This window comes from Littorina saxatilis, linkage group LG5 (assembly GCF_037325665.1).
Source record: "Littorina saxatilis isolate snail1 linkage group LG5, US_GU_Lsax_2.0, whole genome shotgun sequence".
NCBI lineage: Eukaryota > Metazoa > Mollusca > Gastropoda > Littorinimorpha > Littorinidae > Littorina > Littorina saxatilis.
The window spans coordinates 10,396,891-10,414,761 of NC_090249.1; the positions used below are offsets into that span (position 1 = coordinate 10,396,891).

Sequence of the window (17,871 nt, forward strand, 5' to 3'; positions counted from 1 at the left end):
GTGAGCGCACTATTAAAATTTTTTTAAAGAATACTGCAACAAGTGGACAAAGATCAGAAGTTCCTTCCACTTTAATGCGCAAAGAAAATCACATGCACCGAGGACACACATGTTATACATTTCAAGTCTGCTTCTATTCACACATTCATCACAGACTCTGCAACAAGTCACCTTACCTGATATGAACATATCTAAGTAAGATCCATTTGAAGAATTTTTGCAAGTACAAAACTGTAAAGCAAAACATAGACAATGGAAAATGGAAACAATCTTTTGTTGTTTTGTTTTGTCTACACATACAATTAAACTTTCCCAACAACTGAACCTTTCTTGTTTTTTTATACGCATATTCAGACTGAATTTTTTCATTTATAGTTCTTCTTCATCAAATAAATATAGAAGAATAAAAGGAGATAAAGAGAAAATTGAGCACAGAAGAGGATAGACAAGAAACTGACATAGGAAAGACTAAACGAACTAAGGGACACCTGACATCAAGCAAAACCCCTGTCATAAATGGTAACACATTGTCCACCCCCTTTTTTTAGTGAAGGTGTTATAAAGAATAGTCCCAGGTTGCATACAACTAGGTTGACAGACTGAACAGCTGTGCAGTCACTGTCAAGTTCCCAGATTTTCCCATGCATTCACCTTGCCTACCTACCCTGTGCTTGATCAACCTTGTGAGATGATTCCGCCTAATGAGGAACACTAGTTACTGAAACACTACTACTGAACCAGTGGAGCACGAGAAAAAACTTCTTATAGACCATGACATCAGTCTAAGATTGTCATCCGACATTGCCCACAAAGTCACAATTTTAACCCAGCACCTTCTAGACCATGTCACACTCAGTTTTGAATGAGAACCTTTCAGCCCCTTTTTATTAAATGTTCCTCCCATGCTACTCACAGTCACAGTTTTAACTGGAGCAGGGTTCGACACTAGCGGGGGCGGGGGGCGGAACGCCCCAGAGTTTTGTGTTCCGCCCCAAACATTGCCGAAGCTTGGGGCCCACTCCGCCCCAGGATAAATTCCAACAATAACAAACCGAAAATTCTAATGCCAGAGCCAATCACTAAAAATCGCCAGTCAAAGTCGTCACTGAAATTTGCGTAACGATCAATGCCGCAGTCAAGAAAAACAACAACATTGAAATCGTCGAAGGACAATGCCGCAAGGGAAATAACTCCCAGATTGCGCTTTTTAGCGTGAGAGATAAGTATCGCCTTCAAATGCCAAACGCAAAATGTGGCGACACATCCCTAGTGTAAAAAGACATGGAAATGAAGATGAAGAACAGGGTGGAGAGAAACGAAAAAAGGAGACCGATGCAGCCAAAAGCGCGAAGCGCTGTCGTAATTTCAATGTCAAATGGTTGAAAGAATTTCCCTGGCTTCAGTACGATGAAGAAAAACAGACAATGCATTGCCGCCCGTGCAGATCTTATAGCGGAGAACCACTTGGAAAAAGTGGGGATTCTGAAGGTATATATATATGTGACCCTCCACCACGAAATGAGTCGCATGTCACCTCGCGCGGTTCTGCGCAAGGCTTAATAAAAGTCCGGGGAGTGTCTGGTAACAGTGTGACGGTCACCTTAGTCACAGGCTTAACTCAAACAGTTTTCGCTCTTTTCTAAAACGGTTTTCACCACTGGATAGAGCATAAAAGACTCTTTAGAAAATGTAAAAATATGAAAATCATGCAAAGGTGACATGCGACTCATTCCGTGGTGGAGGGTCACATATATATATATACTTAGCATGAATAACAGTGGGCCCCAGATTTTTGTTTTCCGCCCCAGCAATTTCCATCTCCGGGGCCAGTGTGGCCCCAGGCCAAATAAGTTAGTGTCGACCCCTGTGGAGCCTGCTAATTCAGATAGTCTTTTTAACCTTCACAGCATATTACTTGTCTAGCCGACAGATGGGATTGTCGTACACCATCTGAAGGTTGACCTTGGGCCCGATGAGGTCACGGATGTTGTTGATGCCGTACTTGATCATTGTTGGTCTGCAAAAAGTAAACAAATAGGAAATCGCAGGCAGTGACAACGAACCACTTTAGCTAACGACTTCTACTGAAACAAGGGACAGTGGCTTCAGGTGCAGAACACAACTGACTCACTCTTTATCCCTGTAAACCCTCCCAAATCTCCACATAAACTCTACCACCCATAATCCTCCTTTTTAGTCTTTTATCTTCTTTTTCTTTTTCCTTGACTGTATTTACACCATCATCAAAACACTGGGACAATGGATGCTATCTTCTCAGGTCTTGTCTGCAGCTGTAGATTTGTGTCGTTGGTGAGAGCCACACTTTATTTCTCAGGTTCTCGAAGCAAGTCCTCTATAATTTGTGACCCACAACAATCCAACTGCAACCACTCTCTGTGGCGACTCATTCTCAGCAATCCTAACAGCTTATATTATGGGTGGTGTAAATGTGCACATACCTTTCTAAAGACAAGCCCCAGGCGATGACAGTCACGTCCTCTGGCAGCCCCATGGGTAGCAACATCTCTGGTCTGAACACACCGCTGTTGCCAACCTCTACCCACTTCTTCAGACCTGTAACCATGGCGACAGATAGTATTAGACATGTGACATTCTTCTTATTTGTACATGGGTTGAAACTCCGACTTTTTATGTGTATGGCCGTTTTAACACGCCATTCAGGCAGCCATACGCAGCTTTCGAGGAAAAGATATGTGACATTAAGGTGGCAACATCTCTGATCTGAACACACCACTGTTGCCATCCTCACCACTTCTTCAGACCTGTAACCATGGTGACAGTTGCAAGAGCCCAGGGCTGAGGTGCACGAGAAAGTAACCACCCCAACGGGAGCCAGCCGCAGAGCCTGATTGGTTGAAATCGCACACACACCTCAGTTTCCAACACCGTGGCTTGCTCTCGTTTGGGTGGTAACTTTCTTGTGCACCTGGTCTCAATACACCACAGCTGCAAATCTCAACGCATTTCTTTGTACCTGTAAGCAGGGCAACTTTGGAGAAGCAGAGAACTAGACATTTTAATGTTATAGTCTTTCGTTTGTCTTTATGTTACATGTACCACCACTGCAATTTCCCCATGTGAGATAATAAAGTTAATTTGATTTGATTTCTTTTTGATTTGATTTTAAAATGTTCCTAAGTTTGATTTCAGCTAGTTGCTAAGATTCAGCATACACCAACATTTCATCACCTGGTACAAAATGGGTCAAAAGTCATCCGAGGAAGTGGTCTGCCCCACTGTTATTCCACTGGCATTCAACACACACAAAGAAAGATTTGCTGAAGACAGATGTCTTTCTGCCAGAAAAAAGTGTGTCTAACTATTGGTTTAAATAAATTAATATAGTGGGGTGTTTAAGTAAGCAACACTTACCTTCGTGGTAACTGAAGATCTCCATGCTCGGCTCAGTGTAGGGGTTGTAAGCTGGCTTGAAACGCAACCTCCGGATCCCTAAAACAAAGGATAACACATTTTAAAGTTTTCATGTCAATGACTGTCAACTCTTCTTACAAAGTACAAAAGTAAACACCTTTGTAGCAATCAATCACAATTAACTGGCAGGATCGAAGGCAGATTACTAAACACCATGAGTGGTTCTACACATGAAAACTGTGGAACTTCAGCTGCGCGCAAGCATTATCTTATTTTTGTTCTTCTGCATTCATGAGCTGCATCTCCCATGTACACTTGTGTTTTTGCACAAGTGTTTTTTTTTTAAGCCTACGCCCCCCCCTGGCATTTAGGCAGTCATACTTTATTTGGGGGATGTATGGTGGTTATTTTCATGCTACTGTTATCCACAAAACTCAGACATAAATGACAGGATCTTTTTTGTGTGTAATTGGTCTTGTTCTTGCATGTAAACACAAAGGGGGATAACACTAGCAGTTCTGCACATAAGTTCACCTGGGAGATCAGAAAATTCGCCAGCTTTATCCCACCAGACACAGTCAGGGTTTGAACCCTAAACCTTCCACACGGAAAGTCGACGTCTTAACCACTAGGCTTTTGCACCTAGCAAGCATAATGAACACTCCACTGACCCAGTTTGTGGAAGAACTCCTGGATGATGCCCATGAGATGACCAAGGGTCAGGCCTCGGTCAGCGACCACCCCCTCTATCTGGTGGAACTCCGCTAAATGCGTGGCATCCAGATTCTCATTCCTGAACACTCGGTCGATGGAGAAGTACTTGACTGGCCGGAAGGTCTTCTGCAGAAGACAAAAGTAATTTGAGCATTGCATTTTAAGTGTAAGTGTGTCCAGGTAATGGAGGAAGCCTACTGACCCTATAGTACAGCAATGTTTTTCTTTTAAGACCAGCATCAACTGCATAAAACTTCTCATTTTTGTGATGCACATAACAATGTGTATGCAGAATTGACACTTCAAACCTCAACCAAAACTGAAAGGAACAAAAGAACAAACAAGGAACACATGATTACCTCCTGTGCCAGTTTGTACAGCATGCGAGCACTGACGGCCGTGGTGTGTGTGCGCAGAACGTTCTTCTCCGTCTCTTCCGTCAACCATTCGTAACCGTACCTGTTCAGTGAAACACCACAGGAGTTACTTCATCGCTAACCACATCACTCTTTATGACAACAAATAAAGGAATCCAAGCTATGACCTTGGGACTGGGTGAAATTAGTTAAAAAAAACACACACAGGCTGGAGTAATAGTCAAGGGTCTGCCAAACATGGAGATCTCTGGGCTGCCTCCTGCATTTCCCTGGTTTGGCAGACCCATGACTTTTACTCCACCCATCTTTGAGAGAGAGGTAGCCAGTGACAGGAGCTCATCGTGCATCAGCAAGCTTCTTGCAGGTGCCTGATTTACAATGTGCTAGAGTCCTCTCACCTGACTTTTTGATCCAAAAATAGCAAGCATTGAATTCATTTTTTGCTTAATTAAAAGCACAAAGTTGACCATTTTTTTCCGCATCATGTTGAGAATGTTTCAAGCTAATACCAACAGCCCTTCCCCCATCCTCCACATGAAAGAACCAACCTTCTGCTTCTTTTCTCTAATACCAACAGCCCTTCCCCCATCCTCCACATGAAAGAACCAACCTTCTGCTTCTTTTCTCTAATACCAACAGCCCTTCCCCCATCCTCCACATGAAAGAACCAACCTTCTGCTTCTTTTCTCTAATACCAACAGCCCTTCCCCCATCCTCCACATGAAAGAACCAACCTTCTGCTTCTTTTCTCTAACCCTTCCTTCTTTTTAGTGCCTACCCAGTGGAGCCGAAGTCGCCAGGGCCGTGAACTCTCGCCACTTTCTGCAGGTAGTCCATGGGGAAGGCACTCGCTGTTGCTGGATCTATACATTCCAAGTTCAGAAAAAACAACAATTTCAAAAATTGCAACAGTACTTGTTTACTAAAGCCACATAATAACAATGCAATCTACCTGAAATGAGAAGCATAAGCATTTCACACAGATGCAGAAAGTTTTTCCCCCATATTTTTTAAATCTGGGTCTGAACTAAAGAATGTTCACATTTTTGTCCTTTTTTAAAGGCATGGTACATATATAAATGGAAGAGCAACAGCACCATATGAATAGATGAGGATTGGAGGCTACTATCAAGTAAGCAGGTTTCTGAGCAGAAAGAGCCATATATGTGAAGGTGATCAAAGGGGTACCACAGAAAAGAACAGTTGTACTACACCTTCAAATAAATACCAACATCCCACCCTTCTTCCCTCTCTTACCTGAAATGAAGAAGGTGTCTTGAGCGTCACGGGCTGGGTGCTTCTGAGGCACGAATAGTGTGTCGAAATTCCAGAAGCTGCTCTCGATGAAGTTGTTGGTTGGCATCTCCTGGAACCTGTACAGAAACAATCGTTTCAATCATAGTAGGCAAAAGGACAATGCTCCCTCTGTCTTGAACAAACTAAAAATGAGACTGTGGCAAACTTTGCTCTCTACAAATACATGACAATCTTACTACACACTGACATTCATCATGGCATTACTGTGATTTAGGGGAAGCTTAGATGTCAATGGAAAGTAAATCTTTTTTTAATCTCCCTGAACATGTAGCACCCACACTTGACTAGCATTCTCTGCGCCTCTTAACTGAATGTCTATTCAATTTTTTTGCTGCAAGACTACCATCCCGCTTAATCCAACTCTCAACATACACAGAAAATTTATTTTGTTGTTGTTGCAAGCACTGAAGACTCCAAGTCTGTAAATAAAGGGAGTCAATCCTGCTGTTCTCACCCCATTTCCAAGAAGATCTGTCGATACTGTGTCCGCACTTTGAGCAGAGGATGTAGATGACCCGTGTCGGGGGGAACGCCCAGAGCATCGAAGTTGTAATCCTTGAACTGCTTGGTCTTCCATGCACCACTGTGAAGGAAATTCATAAGTTACTACACGACAGAACTATTTTATCACTACAAAAATTCTGCTGATTACCTTTTCAAACACAGACAGTCTTCGGCTGGATGTTATTGAATGATATACAAGTTCAAGACATGATCAAAAGCTGACGACAACTTACTTTATAGGCGCAAAACATAATTAATACTTGCAGTTCTGTACATAAACACACAGAAAACAAAAAATAAATCTAAAAAAAAAAAATTTCCTCCATTAATTTTTTTTTAGATCACTCCATCAACAAACCGTCCAACAACCTCCCTCCCCCCTTCCACATCCACACAAAGAGATGTCCTTTATGCGTCCACAGTTGCCTAAACCCCTAAACTTATTTTAAATCACCAAATTATTTTGGCATAGCTGACGACCTTTATTTCAATGTTGAGAAAAGGTGACACCAAGTACTGCCTTAAACTTGTGAAAATTGTCGAAACTGTTAATAATTTCAGCAAATTTGCCCATGATAAGAAAGAGTAACATTCCTGCCCCCACCTGCTTATCATGGCAGGCGTAAGGTCCACTTCAGGTTTCTCCACGGTCAGCGTAAAGTTCTCTCCCTTCCTCAGCTTGTAACCCGTCTCTTTCCTGAAATCATAAAAAATTATAACAATAACAATAATTTATTTTTCCGATACAGAAAATTAACATGGAGTTTGATCACAATCACAGTATCTAACACCTCATTACAGTGCACCCTACAGTTTGCAACAGAGCTTTTCACACAATTTCATGCTGACAACAGAGAGATTAACTGCAGCTTGAACAGCAAATACAAATCGCTGTCAGCGTTTGAGCTTATGTGTGTGCTTGTTTGTGTCTGTGCACGAGTGTGTGTGTGTGTGGATGTAAGGATGATTGTATGTGTGTGGTGATTCAATTAATAACAGCCACTCAGCAAACCCAACTGAAATCAAGAAATACACAGCAGAATTTGTAGTATAATCGCTGCTTACACTTCAGCTATGAGTTTTCGTTTCTTGTACTCATTCTTCTCTGCATCCGTTACACCATCGAGTTTGAGTTCGCGAAGTTTCACAAGACATTCTTTCACTTTGTCTTCAATTGCATCCACCTTGAACAGAGAGAAACGTTGTGTAAAATAGTGTGAACATATACAACTGAAGCAAAAATAAGAAGAGAGTGCATGTGCACACACCCATGTGCTTTCACAAATTATGCGCACACACAAAGGCCCCTAAATCAACACACTCTTTCAAATCACACTCTCTTCCAACATTTCTAAACATCCTCCCCCAAACAAATCAGTCCAAAAGAATGACTCGGCTGCTTTTAAGATATAAAATTGAACTAACAGTTTCAATGATCTTTAAATGATAAGAATAATAAAATAAAATAAAAACACCTAGAAAATCAGGAAATGCCACATTAAATCATGAGGGTTCGCAGCTATGGGTTAAGTACAGTGGTACCCCGTTTTCAAGACCCACAAAACCCTGAGAATATCAGGACTTAAAACGTCGTGAATCTTAAAATGGGGGTAAACAAAAATGGCTGTGAAGAAAAAGTGTGAGAGAGATGTGACTCAAATTGAGGTGTCTTGAAAGAGAAGTTCCACGGTTACAAAGACGCCATACTTTTCGGTAGACTTTAGGCCCTCCCTCTGCGGCCTTGTCCATGCGAATCCATCCCGCCGACATGGCCTTGCTGAATCCGACCTTGGCATTGGGAACGCTTTTCTGCAAAATGAGTATAACAAGGCTACAATATAACACAATACGAAGTTACAATTCAACTTTACTGTGCGAGTGTGGGCCCAAACAGAAACTTTGCTTTTGACTTGTCACACATAATAGATAAGACTGTTGCTAATTTCTACGGAACCAAAGTGCTGCAAGTCTAATACATCTCTCAATAACTTTTCCTTTTCCTCTGTGTACCACATACACAACCATGAATATGAGACTAACATAGCTATGCAATCACAAAACAATATACAGCTGGATGGAGCATGCAAATTCCCACGTACACTCGTGTCTTTTGCACGAGTTGGATTTTATGTCTATAACCATTTTTACCCCATCATTTAGGCAGCAATAGGCCGCTTTCGGAGGATGCATACTTTGTATTTTCATGTTTATATAACCTATCGAACTCTGACATAGATTACAGGATCTTTTCCGTGCTCACTTGGTCTTGTGCTTGCATGTACACACAAAGGGGGATAAGGCAGTAGCAGATCTGCACATAAGTTGACAAGGGAGATCGGAAAAATTGCCACCCTTAACCCACCAGGCTTCGAACACATGACCTTCCGCTTTGGTGGCCGGCGATTTATCCACTAGGCCATAACGCCTGTCTCACACAGGGCTAAATTGGGTTATTGCCATGGGAGTCTGCCTACCATCAGGTCGGACTGCAGGATTCCGTCCTGTGGAACAGCATTGAAGACGCGCGCCTCATGGCTGCCGTTCTCCAAGACTTCCGACCCCTCATCCGTCAGCTGCAGGTACTTGTTCTGCACTTGCTCTACAGTCACGATCTGAAACAGAAAAAAAACCAATATCAAACTTTGATTTTTAATCTCAAGTGGTTGTTCTTTGAAGTGTGGTAAATCATCAGCACAGGAACACTTTTTTTCTTAGGATGAAAGTCCCTTGTTCATTTCAATGCTTGCTAGTCTCTCAGGTGCCAGGAGACTGGTTCCGAATAACTCTCTCTGACTCTATTACACATGTCGTATGTATTTAGAGCGCTTTGTTTATCAGATCATCAGCACAGGTATTTTTCTCTGCTGCAGAAAGAGTACAGACAGACAGACATTTAACTTTCAGCAAATCTTGTAAGCAGAGTTAGAGTGATACTCTGGGTAGGAGGCAGGGGGTTAAGGGGAAGAGAGAGAGAGAGAGAGAGAGAGAGAGAGAGAGAGAGAGAGAGAGAGAGAGAGAGAGAGAGGGGGGGGGGGGGGAGCTGGGCCATCAACATGCACACTAATTTTGTTTTTTGCTTTTAGTGTAACTAACAGGGACTGTAGATCTGTTGATTGACCCCATACATTTTTTGTAATATGCACACACATGTCACATACACCCACACATGACACTGCATAAAATGTGCAAACTTCTAACACTAACATATTCCATGACTAGAACTGCAAGTGAACAGGCCTACACAGAACCTAAATACTTGCTGGATATTGTCTATGTCCTGTGTTTTATGTTCTTATCAGCACCACTCTGTCTTTAATCACCGGATATCACCAGTTCTCCAAGTATGTGCAAACACATGAGCCAGGTCTGTTCAAACACATCCCAGCCGTGTGTCAGACACTAGTTTGTTCTGTGAAAACACTTGTTCCCAAAAAACTCACACAAAAAAGAATAACTACAGTTGGACCTGTCAATAACGACCACCCAAAAAATGGAACAACCAAAAACGTTTGTTACTGTACTGACAGGTGGTTGCTATGGAAAGTTGAATCATATTGAGAAAAAAATAAGTGGTTGGGGATCCTTTGAGATGGTTGTTAAGGGCAGGTGGTTGTTATAGAGAGGTGGTCACCAGGGCAGGACTCTATTTAAAATGACATTAAAAAGCTAAATAATAAGAAATGGATATCTACATATGCAGCAGTTTTACCGAATATTTTATTGCTCAGAGTTGTCCGGGAATTTGGCTTAATATTGTGGTTAAAAAAAGTCTGACACCCAAGCACTGTAACCGACAGATAGACATGCTTAACCAGGGAAAAAGCAAGAGAAATGAAAATGACATTCTAAACCATACACACAAATCGCTGGTCAGTAACAATGTGGTAGTTTTGTAACATTGCTTGAAACAGTTGTAAACGCAGCAGCTAAAATAAAAATAAAGTCTAGTTTATGAAAACAAGTATTAAACTCTACTAAAACTACTTGTATTTGGAGTGTGTGTGTGGGAGTTGAGCTAAAAGCTACATCACAGAACAACTTTCTTATGGCTGCCGTTGATCCCCTTTGAAATAACAAGTTCATAAAATCATTTTAGACCACAAAATATAAGGTGAGCTTATCAATAGACGAATTCCGAAAATAACTCTGACAGGTTTGTATGGGTTGTGGACGAGTGAATACCCTAGAGTGTCCTGTGACAAAACATTGGACGGGCTGGTCAATAGCAAGAGGTGTGTCGAAAATAAAGGAGCACATGTTCCTGACACCATCCTCGCTAGTGACTCCAGGCCCCTCCAATGTTTGTCAGAGGAAAAGTAAGGGTATTCACTCTTCCACATCCCATAAAAACCTGACAGAGTTATTTAAGAAATTCACCTATTGTATTTACAGAAATCAGATTTACAATCTAACTGTATCCTAACAAAAAACATCACAAAATACACAACCACACACAAAATAAACAAACACCTTATAAACATATCCCCTTTGTAAAAAAAAACCACAAAAAACGGCCTTTTAACAAAGTCTGTTTCAAAACAAAAACCCGTCTCGACTCCATGTCAACTCAATTAAAATTAAAATTCCTTAAGACATTAAAGCCAGCAACTCACATCCCCAAACGACTGCAGACTTTTAACCGCTCCGACAAGAAGCTGATGATCTTTACCCAGTGCCTTGGCCAACAAGAACGTATCAACCTCACCCGCTCTCTCCACCTCCTGCAGTAAGATCTCTCTGTAGTCTGTGTCACTCATGCTGACTTGACTCAACTGTGAGCCCCGCAAGGTTATATCAATGTTTTATACTGCAAGGTGAGTGCACATTGTTGCATCAGATCGATCCACTTGCCCAGTGCCTAGCGCTAAAATACTTCCTTGTTTACTTTAAAGGCACAGTAAGCCTCCCGTAAACCATCACAGAGCTCCCCGAGCGTCTAAATACAGTACAAGCATACTTCCATTTGAACGCTCACCGAACAGGAACATCCTGGCTGCTTTCTGTCGAGCGTGAGACATTTTCAAAGAATTTATTTTCGTAGACTTGTTCCGTTAACAACAACGGCGCCTCGTTTTTGCGCTAGACCTAACTTTTAAAATCTAAATAATAAATTGACAGCTTGTTACACAAACATTCTTTAATCATAAAAGAATTCGTTTTTCATCAAGACAAGATCAGAACAATTCGAAGTTGTGAAAGTTTAAAAAAAGAAAAGCCCGGAAGCAGGGTCACGCAAGGGTCGTAGCAGACGACGGCCGGTTTATCAGTGCAAATCGCCGTTCCTCTCAACAGTCAAAAGCCATCGCTAGAGTTCTTGTGAACCACAGCCGTTGTTTCGTGCATAAAAAAAACGTGCTATTGTAGATAAGCTCACGTCGAGTCGCATTCAAATGACTAACTATGACGACTGCATTGTGAAAAGGGAAAACTGGATCACACGGGTTCACGATGGCTCAGGGGTAAGATAAACCACGCAAAAATAAATTCTTTGAAAATTGTTCGCTCTTTACGGAGGGCACCTAGGATGTTCTCAATTGGTGAGTGTTTAAATGAAATGGTGTTTGTACTGTGTGTAAAAGCCTGACCGTATCTGTGATGGTTTACGGGAGGCTTACTCTGCCTTTAAGAACAGGCCTAAGCTACCTAGAGCATGTACAGATAAAGAGTAGGAATTTGATTGGTCTTGTAACTATTACACATTTATAAGTTTTTTTTGGTTTTTTTTTCTCTCTCCGTCTTTACACCTGTTCCTTGTCCCGTTGTGCTCTTACACCGCCTCGTCCCTGCATTCACTGCCCAATCCACATCTGAATTTCGTTCCGCTGCCAGACTTGTCGATTTTACAGACGCTCCAGGGGAGGATGTCGGGTGGGCTACCCTCGGAAGATGACACTGCACTTCTGCTGAGTCACTTCGACGGTGTTCAGTAGTGGGTCTGTCCCGAGCTAACGGACGCAGCCCACTACCTACTATGCCCCCTACTAACGACATTGACTATTAAGTCGCGGAGCCAGACTGAGTGAGCGTCCCCTCGAGAGAGCAGACCGCCACCACGTCCCTCCGTCGACCCCCCAGAACGTCACACGTTGAAGACTGACAGCAGAACTACTATTCAGGGAAGGATCGAACAGGAACACTGAGAGTTCCGGGCATGAAGGGCCACAAGTGCAAGGACAATATATTATTTTGGATGATTAATAAGATGAGGATGATTATAATGATGATGCTTTGGATTTCCAATTTGGGTTGAGACTACGTGACAGGGCAACATTCTACGCTTACTGTCATAATATATCCTGGCGTCAACCAGGCCTGACAACTGCAGCACCTGCGGTGTTGGTCAGGTAAACAGAACCTGAGCACCCTCAAAGTCGCATTCGTTAAGTGAATGACACTCGGCTGTGTGATCCCAGCCTTCCCATAGGAACCATAGCACTTCCACTCTGGGTAGGAGCCGGCCGTAGCCCGAAAAACACACATGACCCTGATGGGATTTGAACTCACGACCTCCCGGCCCGCAGCCCGATGCGCTAACCACTGCGCTACGGGGGCCGGTTGTTAAGTTGCATCCATACGCACATAAGCATGCATTGAAAAAATATTCTTTCAGCATTATAGAAGAACTTTTCTAAATTGTGTTGGGGGAGGGGGGGAGGTTAAGATAAATGGAGGTAAATTTTCAGTTACTGAATACAATAGAAAATCCCAGAAAGCAGAGTCTTAAATCAGGATGAGTTGAGTTTAAAATCAGAAAGGGTCTGCTGTACATGTACTTTTTATCTACTGTCTCAGTGTCTGTATTTAATTTGATAAAACTTTAAACAGCCACAGTGAAGAAAGGGGGTTTGAGGTGGGGTGGGGGTGTTGGTGAATGGTACAAGTGCTGTATACATCTCACTCTCAGTCTCCATATTATGCACCAGGTTTTGGGGGGATGAAAAATACTTGAAAACCTGTTCTTTCATGACAGTTCACACTTCAATGGTTGTCTCTCCGAATGCTAAGAGAAATACAAGAAATCTGTCTACAGATTACAAGTTAGTCTCAGCCAACCACCTACCTACCTGAGTTCACTGGAACAAAAAAGCTTGTTAGCTGCTGCTTTCTTTGTTTCTGTCTGAAAGATTAGAATAGTAAGGTTAGCGAGGGATGCGGAAAAACATGGTGCATAGAAATATTGCTGACAAATGAAATATCGCAAATCACTCCCACTATGGTGGAGCGGAAAGTTTGGGATCAGCTCCTGAGGTAGCAGTTTCCAGTTTTACTGTTTCAATATTATTATGAAATATATCTCTTATCAAGTTATTTTTCTACCTCTCTTTTTTGCCTAGTCATCATACAAGACTGACAGTTTGTCTAAAGCCTTGAAAGAGTGTTTGTTGAGAGACTAGGTCGAGAGCTCTACATTGCTTAGGTAAAAAATTAAATTACGGCCAGTGGAAATTTCTGTGGGATAGTGAATCTGAATAAATAATTAGTCCGCAGGGTTAATGGACATGTTTTTAACTTCTGCATCCCTGTGTACACGTGGCTAATGTGGTGAAAGTTACATAAGTTGATAACTTCCTGTTATGTGAGGGATGTCCTAATCCACCACCCGGTCGCCAGGGGAGAGTAAAAAATCCGCCAGGCTAGTCAAAACTGTCTAGCTGGCCTGTGAAAGTTCTGGTCAAATGCAAAGCAACTTTTGGTTACACTACTGTGTTTCCATTTTTTCAAAGGCAAATACACATGCAGAAACTTCTGCAGTATAAAAATAACCACTAAGTTCTAGCGACACGAGAACGGTGCTTCTTTCTCTTCCGTGCTTTCGACATTTTATTCGGGCTGCGGCTGGGCAGTTTCTAATTTTACTACTCATGATTCCAAACACGCACATATATCTATTATCAGGTGAACCATTGTAAAAAGATAACTTGAAAAGAATGATGTTGAAAAAAGGAGAAGAGCAACAGCATAATAAATAGAAATGATCGACCATTGATTCAAAGAACACTGGCGAGTGATTACCGATAGTGGAGAGGAGACTGGCCTATTGGAATTGGATGGGGAGAAGACCCTTGGTTTGATTTTGTTCAAAATCAATATTATAATCTAAGAACATAGGATGGACATAACCAAGCCAAGGAAAGGTCACTCTCGTGGAAAATCGGTAGTCCAAAAACAGGGGGACAAAATAACAAGCTTTCAACTTGTGCAGTTAGGCAGTTCAAACGTGTCTTTTGCGTTGTTTTTGGTGTTAAAAAATGACCTACCATTAAAGAAAAGACATCGGCCTCGAGGTGCACCTCAATTTTGAAGAATTCGTAGCCTTATTTTGTTGAATATCTTTTCTTAAAAAAATATTCACGATCATCAAGACTTGAAAAATAGTGTGCCCCCTGCTGAAAATACGATTTTTTGGTAGTTCTATTGTTAACCTTACCGTCCTGATCATTTACATTAGCACCGGAGTGTGCGGAAGACTCCAAAATGCAGATGAAACACAGCAACCTCGCTACATCGCAGCCATTTTGAACGATCTGTTAGTAACTATTTTTCGACCAAATGCTTACGTAAACTCATGGCGTCAAAAGATCATGTTTGAGTTTATTTTTGCAACAATGTTTATGAAGTAAATTTACAAACAATAAAACCACTATAATTCGTAAAATGTCTTAATTCGCTGAATAACAATGGGTTCTTTCTTATGTTACATTGGGAAAGCCATATCTGGCATCATACAGAATTGTTCATAAACCTAAAAATACACTAAAGTTTTTTTCAAAAACTATAGTCTGTTTCAAAGACTTTCAGCAATTTTCAACATTATAAATCAAGATAACTATACACATCGAAAAAAATTTGGTGCACAAAACAGTTTTCCTCATCAAAAATCATTGTGTGAAACTTTCTTTCACGAAGTGTACGTATTTTTCTAGCAATAGGCGTGTCCCCTGTTTTGAGTGAACACCGTTTTAGTGTTTTTAAAAAAAATACACAGCAGACATAACTTCTCTTTATTTGAATGAATTTCAACTTCGCAAAGATTGTTTTACTTTTAGAGTGCAGATTTTAACAAATCAATGCATGAATTATTTGAAAAAACAGTTGGTTATACATACATAGGAAGAGAGCAACAATGCTTTTTGGTTACATCGATCAAGTTGCGCGAAACATGAATTGCTTTACAACTTGCATCGGTGAAGAACGGCGCAAATAAGCTAGATAAGGCAGGAGGTTTAGTCGTGGATCCTAGTTTCGTACGTACCACATACTGCTATTTTGTGTGTATAAATACAAACCCTGGGACTGGGGAGTGATTCAGTGATTCACACAAACACTGTTCATAATTTGTTCGTGTTCGACCATTCAAAGAACACTGGCGAGTGATTAATCAATCAATCAATCAATATGAGGCTTGTATCGCGCGTATTCCGTGGGTACAGTTCTAAGCGCACGGATTTATTTTTTATTTTTTTATTTTTATTTTATATTTTATGCAATTTATATCGCGCAAATATTTAAGGCGCAGGGATTTATTTATGCCGTGTGACATGGAATTTTTTTACACAATACATCACGCATTCACATCGGCCAGCAGATCGCAGCCATTTTGGCGCATATCCTACTTTTCACGGCCTATTATTCCAAGTCACACGGGTATTTTGGTGGACATTTTTATCTATGCCTATACAATTTTGCCAGGAAAGACCCTTTTGTCAATCGTGGGATCTTTAACGTGCACACCCCAATGTAGTGTACACGAAGGGACCTCGGTGTTTCGTCTCATCCGAAAGACTAGCACTTGAACCCACTACCTAGGTTAAGAAAGGGGGGAGAAAATTGCTAACGCCCTGATCCAGGGTCGAACTCGCAACCTCTCGCTTCCGAGCGCAAGTGCGTTACCACTCGGCCACCCAGTCCACTCGATAGTGGAGAGGATGGGGAGAAGACCCTTGGTTTGATTTTGTTCAAAATCAATATTATAATCTAAGAACATAGGATAGACATAACCAAGCCTTAAAAAAATTGTAAAATTTTTAGCGGGCTAGAGACTTTCTTGAGGTTGCTCGCCTGGCTGATGAGTCAGATGAGTTAAATTTTTGAGATTCGGCCACCCCTGTGAGGATCAATGCTTGAAAAGGTGTCCTTCACATGCATGACCCTGTCATTCAAGCAACTCCACTAACTTTTACTTGTGCAGACAATCTCTTCATAGTTTTTCGCATTGTTATTTTCCTTCAAGATGGTTTGAAGGTACACTGTACAGTCGAACCTGCACTTGTGATCATGCACCTCTCGAACACTAATTATTAGTCCTATACTATAGCTGCCCACAACCGTCACCTCAAAATCAAGTATCCCCTAATTGTTTTTACTATATATGGTTCACCTTTTCATAACGATCATCAGTAGTCTTGAACTTTAGTGTGTTAAATTTGTAGCTTAGAATTCAGAGGCATTTAAGCCTCCAAAGTTGCAGAACCTGCACTTGTAAGCAGAACAAGTCATTTTAGATACCTTTGGAGTCACGCAATGAACTGTATGAATGCTCGGAATGCATTTTGTTTACATGCATCAAAGAAGGACTTATAAATCCTAAGCGGCGACAGGGGAGGCAACTCCCCTTGCCTTAGTGATGTCCCTTGGATGACAACGTAGCCATTCTCGGGTCATTTTCGTCGATCAAACAACCAGAATAATTAATTATGCCTAAGTTTGGAGCTCAATCCGTCAATTAATTTTACGACAAATGTTCTTTTGCCTGATTACAGGGATCTGTATCAAAAATAAGTAAAGAATGCCACTGGATTCTGAGCTATGAATTTAACATACTAAAGTTCAAGATTACCCGATCATCTGTCTACATCGACCATTTTCGGTCCCTTTGGTGGTCTAGATACAGGTTCGACTGAACATAAGATCAAACTTCCTGAAGAGACACACTGCACCAGTAACTGAAAGAGGGATTGATAATACAAGTGCCCATATGCCAGCTACATTGTCTTTATGATCGGATTGTAGCAAAGCTTCAGTGACTTACACCTCCCAGTGACTGAAGACTTTTGACGGCTCCGACCAGGACTTGGTGGCTGACTCCCAATTTTTTTGCGAATGACAGTGTGTCCACCTCGCCGGTTTTGTCCACTTCTTGAAGCAGTGTTTCTCTGTAGTCTGCCATGCTGGTTTTTGAAAAGTTATGATCCAAACATGCTTTCGTAAGTGTTGCATCAGCAAATGTTTTCTGATTAAATGAATTCCGGGCTTGAAGGACAAGAAACTTATCTTTAGAAATATCAAAATTCACATTTGACATTTTTCATCAAAGATCTAGATGTTTTGTTGAAGCATGATTTTGATCTTCACGTTCATCTTCGAGTGCGTTTAGGGGAGAGGTTACAGTTTTGCAAAAACCAGGAGTGAAGGTGAAGGTTGTCTGGGTACTTCTTTTACCCGGAATCGACCAAAATCGTCCGGAATTGACCGGAATCGACTTACACTACTAATAAAAATGGTATAATCATGCGAGAGAGAGAGAGATCAAATCAAATCAAATCAAATCAAATCAAATTTTATTTTA

The 17,871-nt window shown here is 41.4% G+C and overlaps 1 protein-coding gene across 1 annotated transcript; it reads right to left on the reverse strand.

The window, feature by feature from the left end:
* Positions 1-56: 56 nt before the first annotated feature.
* Positions 57-17,587, reverse strand: LOC138966269 (phenylalanine--tRNA ligase alpha subunit A-like). The gene is made up of 14 exons (XM_070338423.1): positions 17,335-17,587; positions 8,780-8,917; positions 8,013-8,114; positions 7,371-7,489; positions 6,910-7,002; positions 6,256-6,384; positions 5,742-5,857; positions 5,263-5,347; positions 4,467-4,566; positions 4,065-4,233; positions 3,394-3,471; positions 2,460-2,574; positions 1,868-2,017; positions 57-928 (listed from the first exon to the last, which is right to left on the reverse strand). The coding sequence occupies exons 1-13, from the start codon at positions 17,470-17,472 to the stop codon at positions 1,912-1,914; spliced, it is 1,488 nt and encodes a 495-aa protein (XP_070194524.1). The 5' UTR covers positions 17,473-17,587; the 3' UTR covers positions 57-928; positions 1,868-1,911.
* Positions 17,588-17,871: the final 284 nt, after the last annotated feature.

Excerpts from the sequence above, each read along its gene's own strand:
- LOC138966269 (XM_070338423.1), bottom strand. The coding sequence starts at position 17,472 with ATGGCAGACTACAGAGAAACACTGCTTCAAGAAGTGGACAAAACCGGC. Across the intron at positions 7,490-8,012 it reads GGCCTAAAGTCTACCGAAAA|GTGGATGCAATTGAAGACAA; the intron begins GTATGGCGTCTT and ends TCTCTGTTCAAG. Across the intron at positions 7,003-7,370 it reads CGAAAACTCATAGCTGAAGT|GAAAGAGACGGGTTACAAGC; the intron begins GTAAGCAGCGAT and ends TTATGATTTCAG.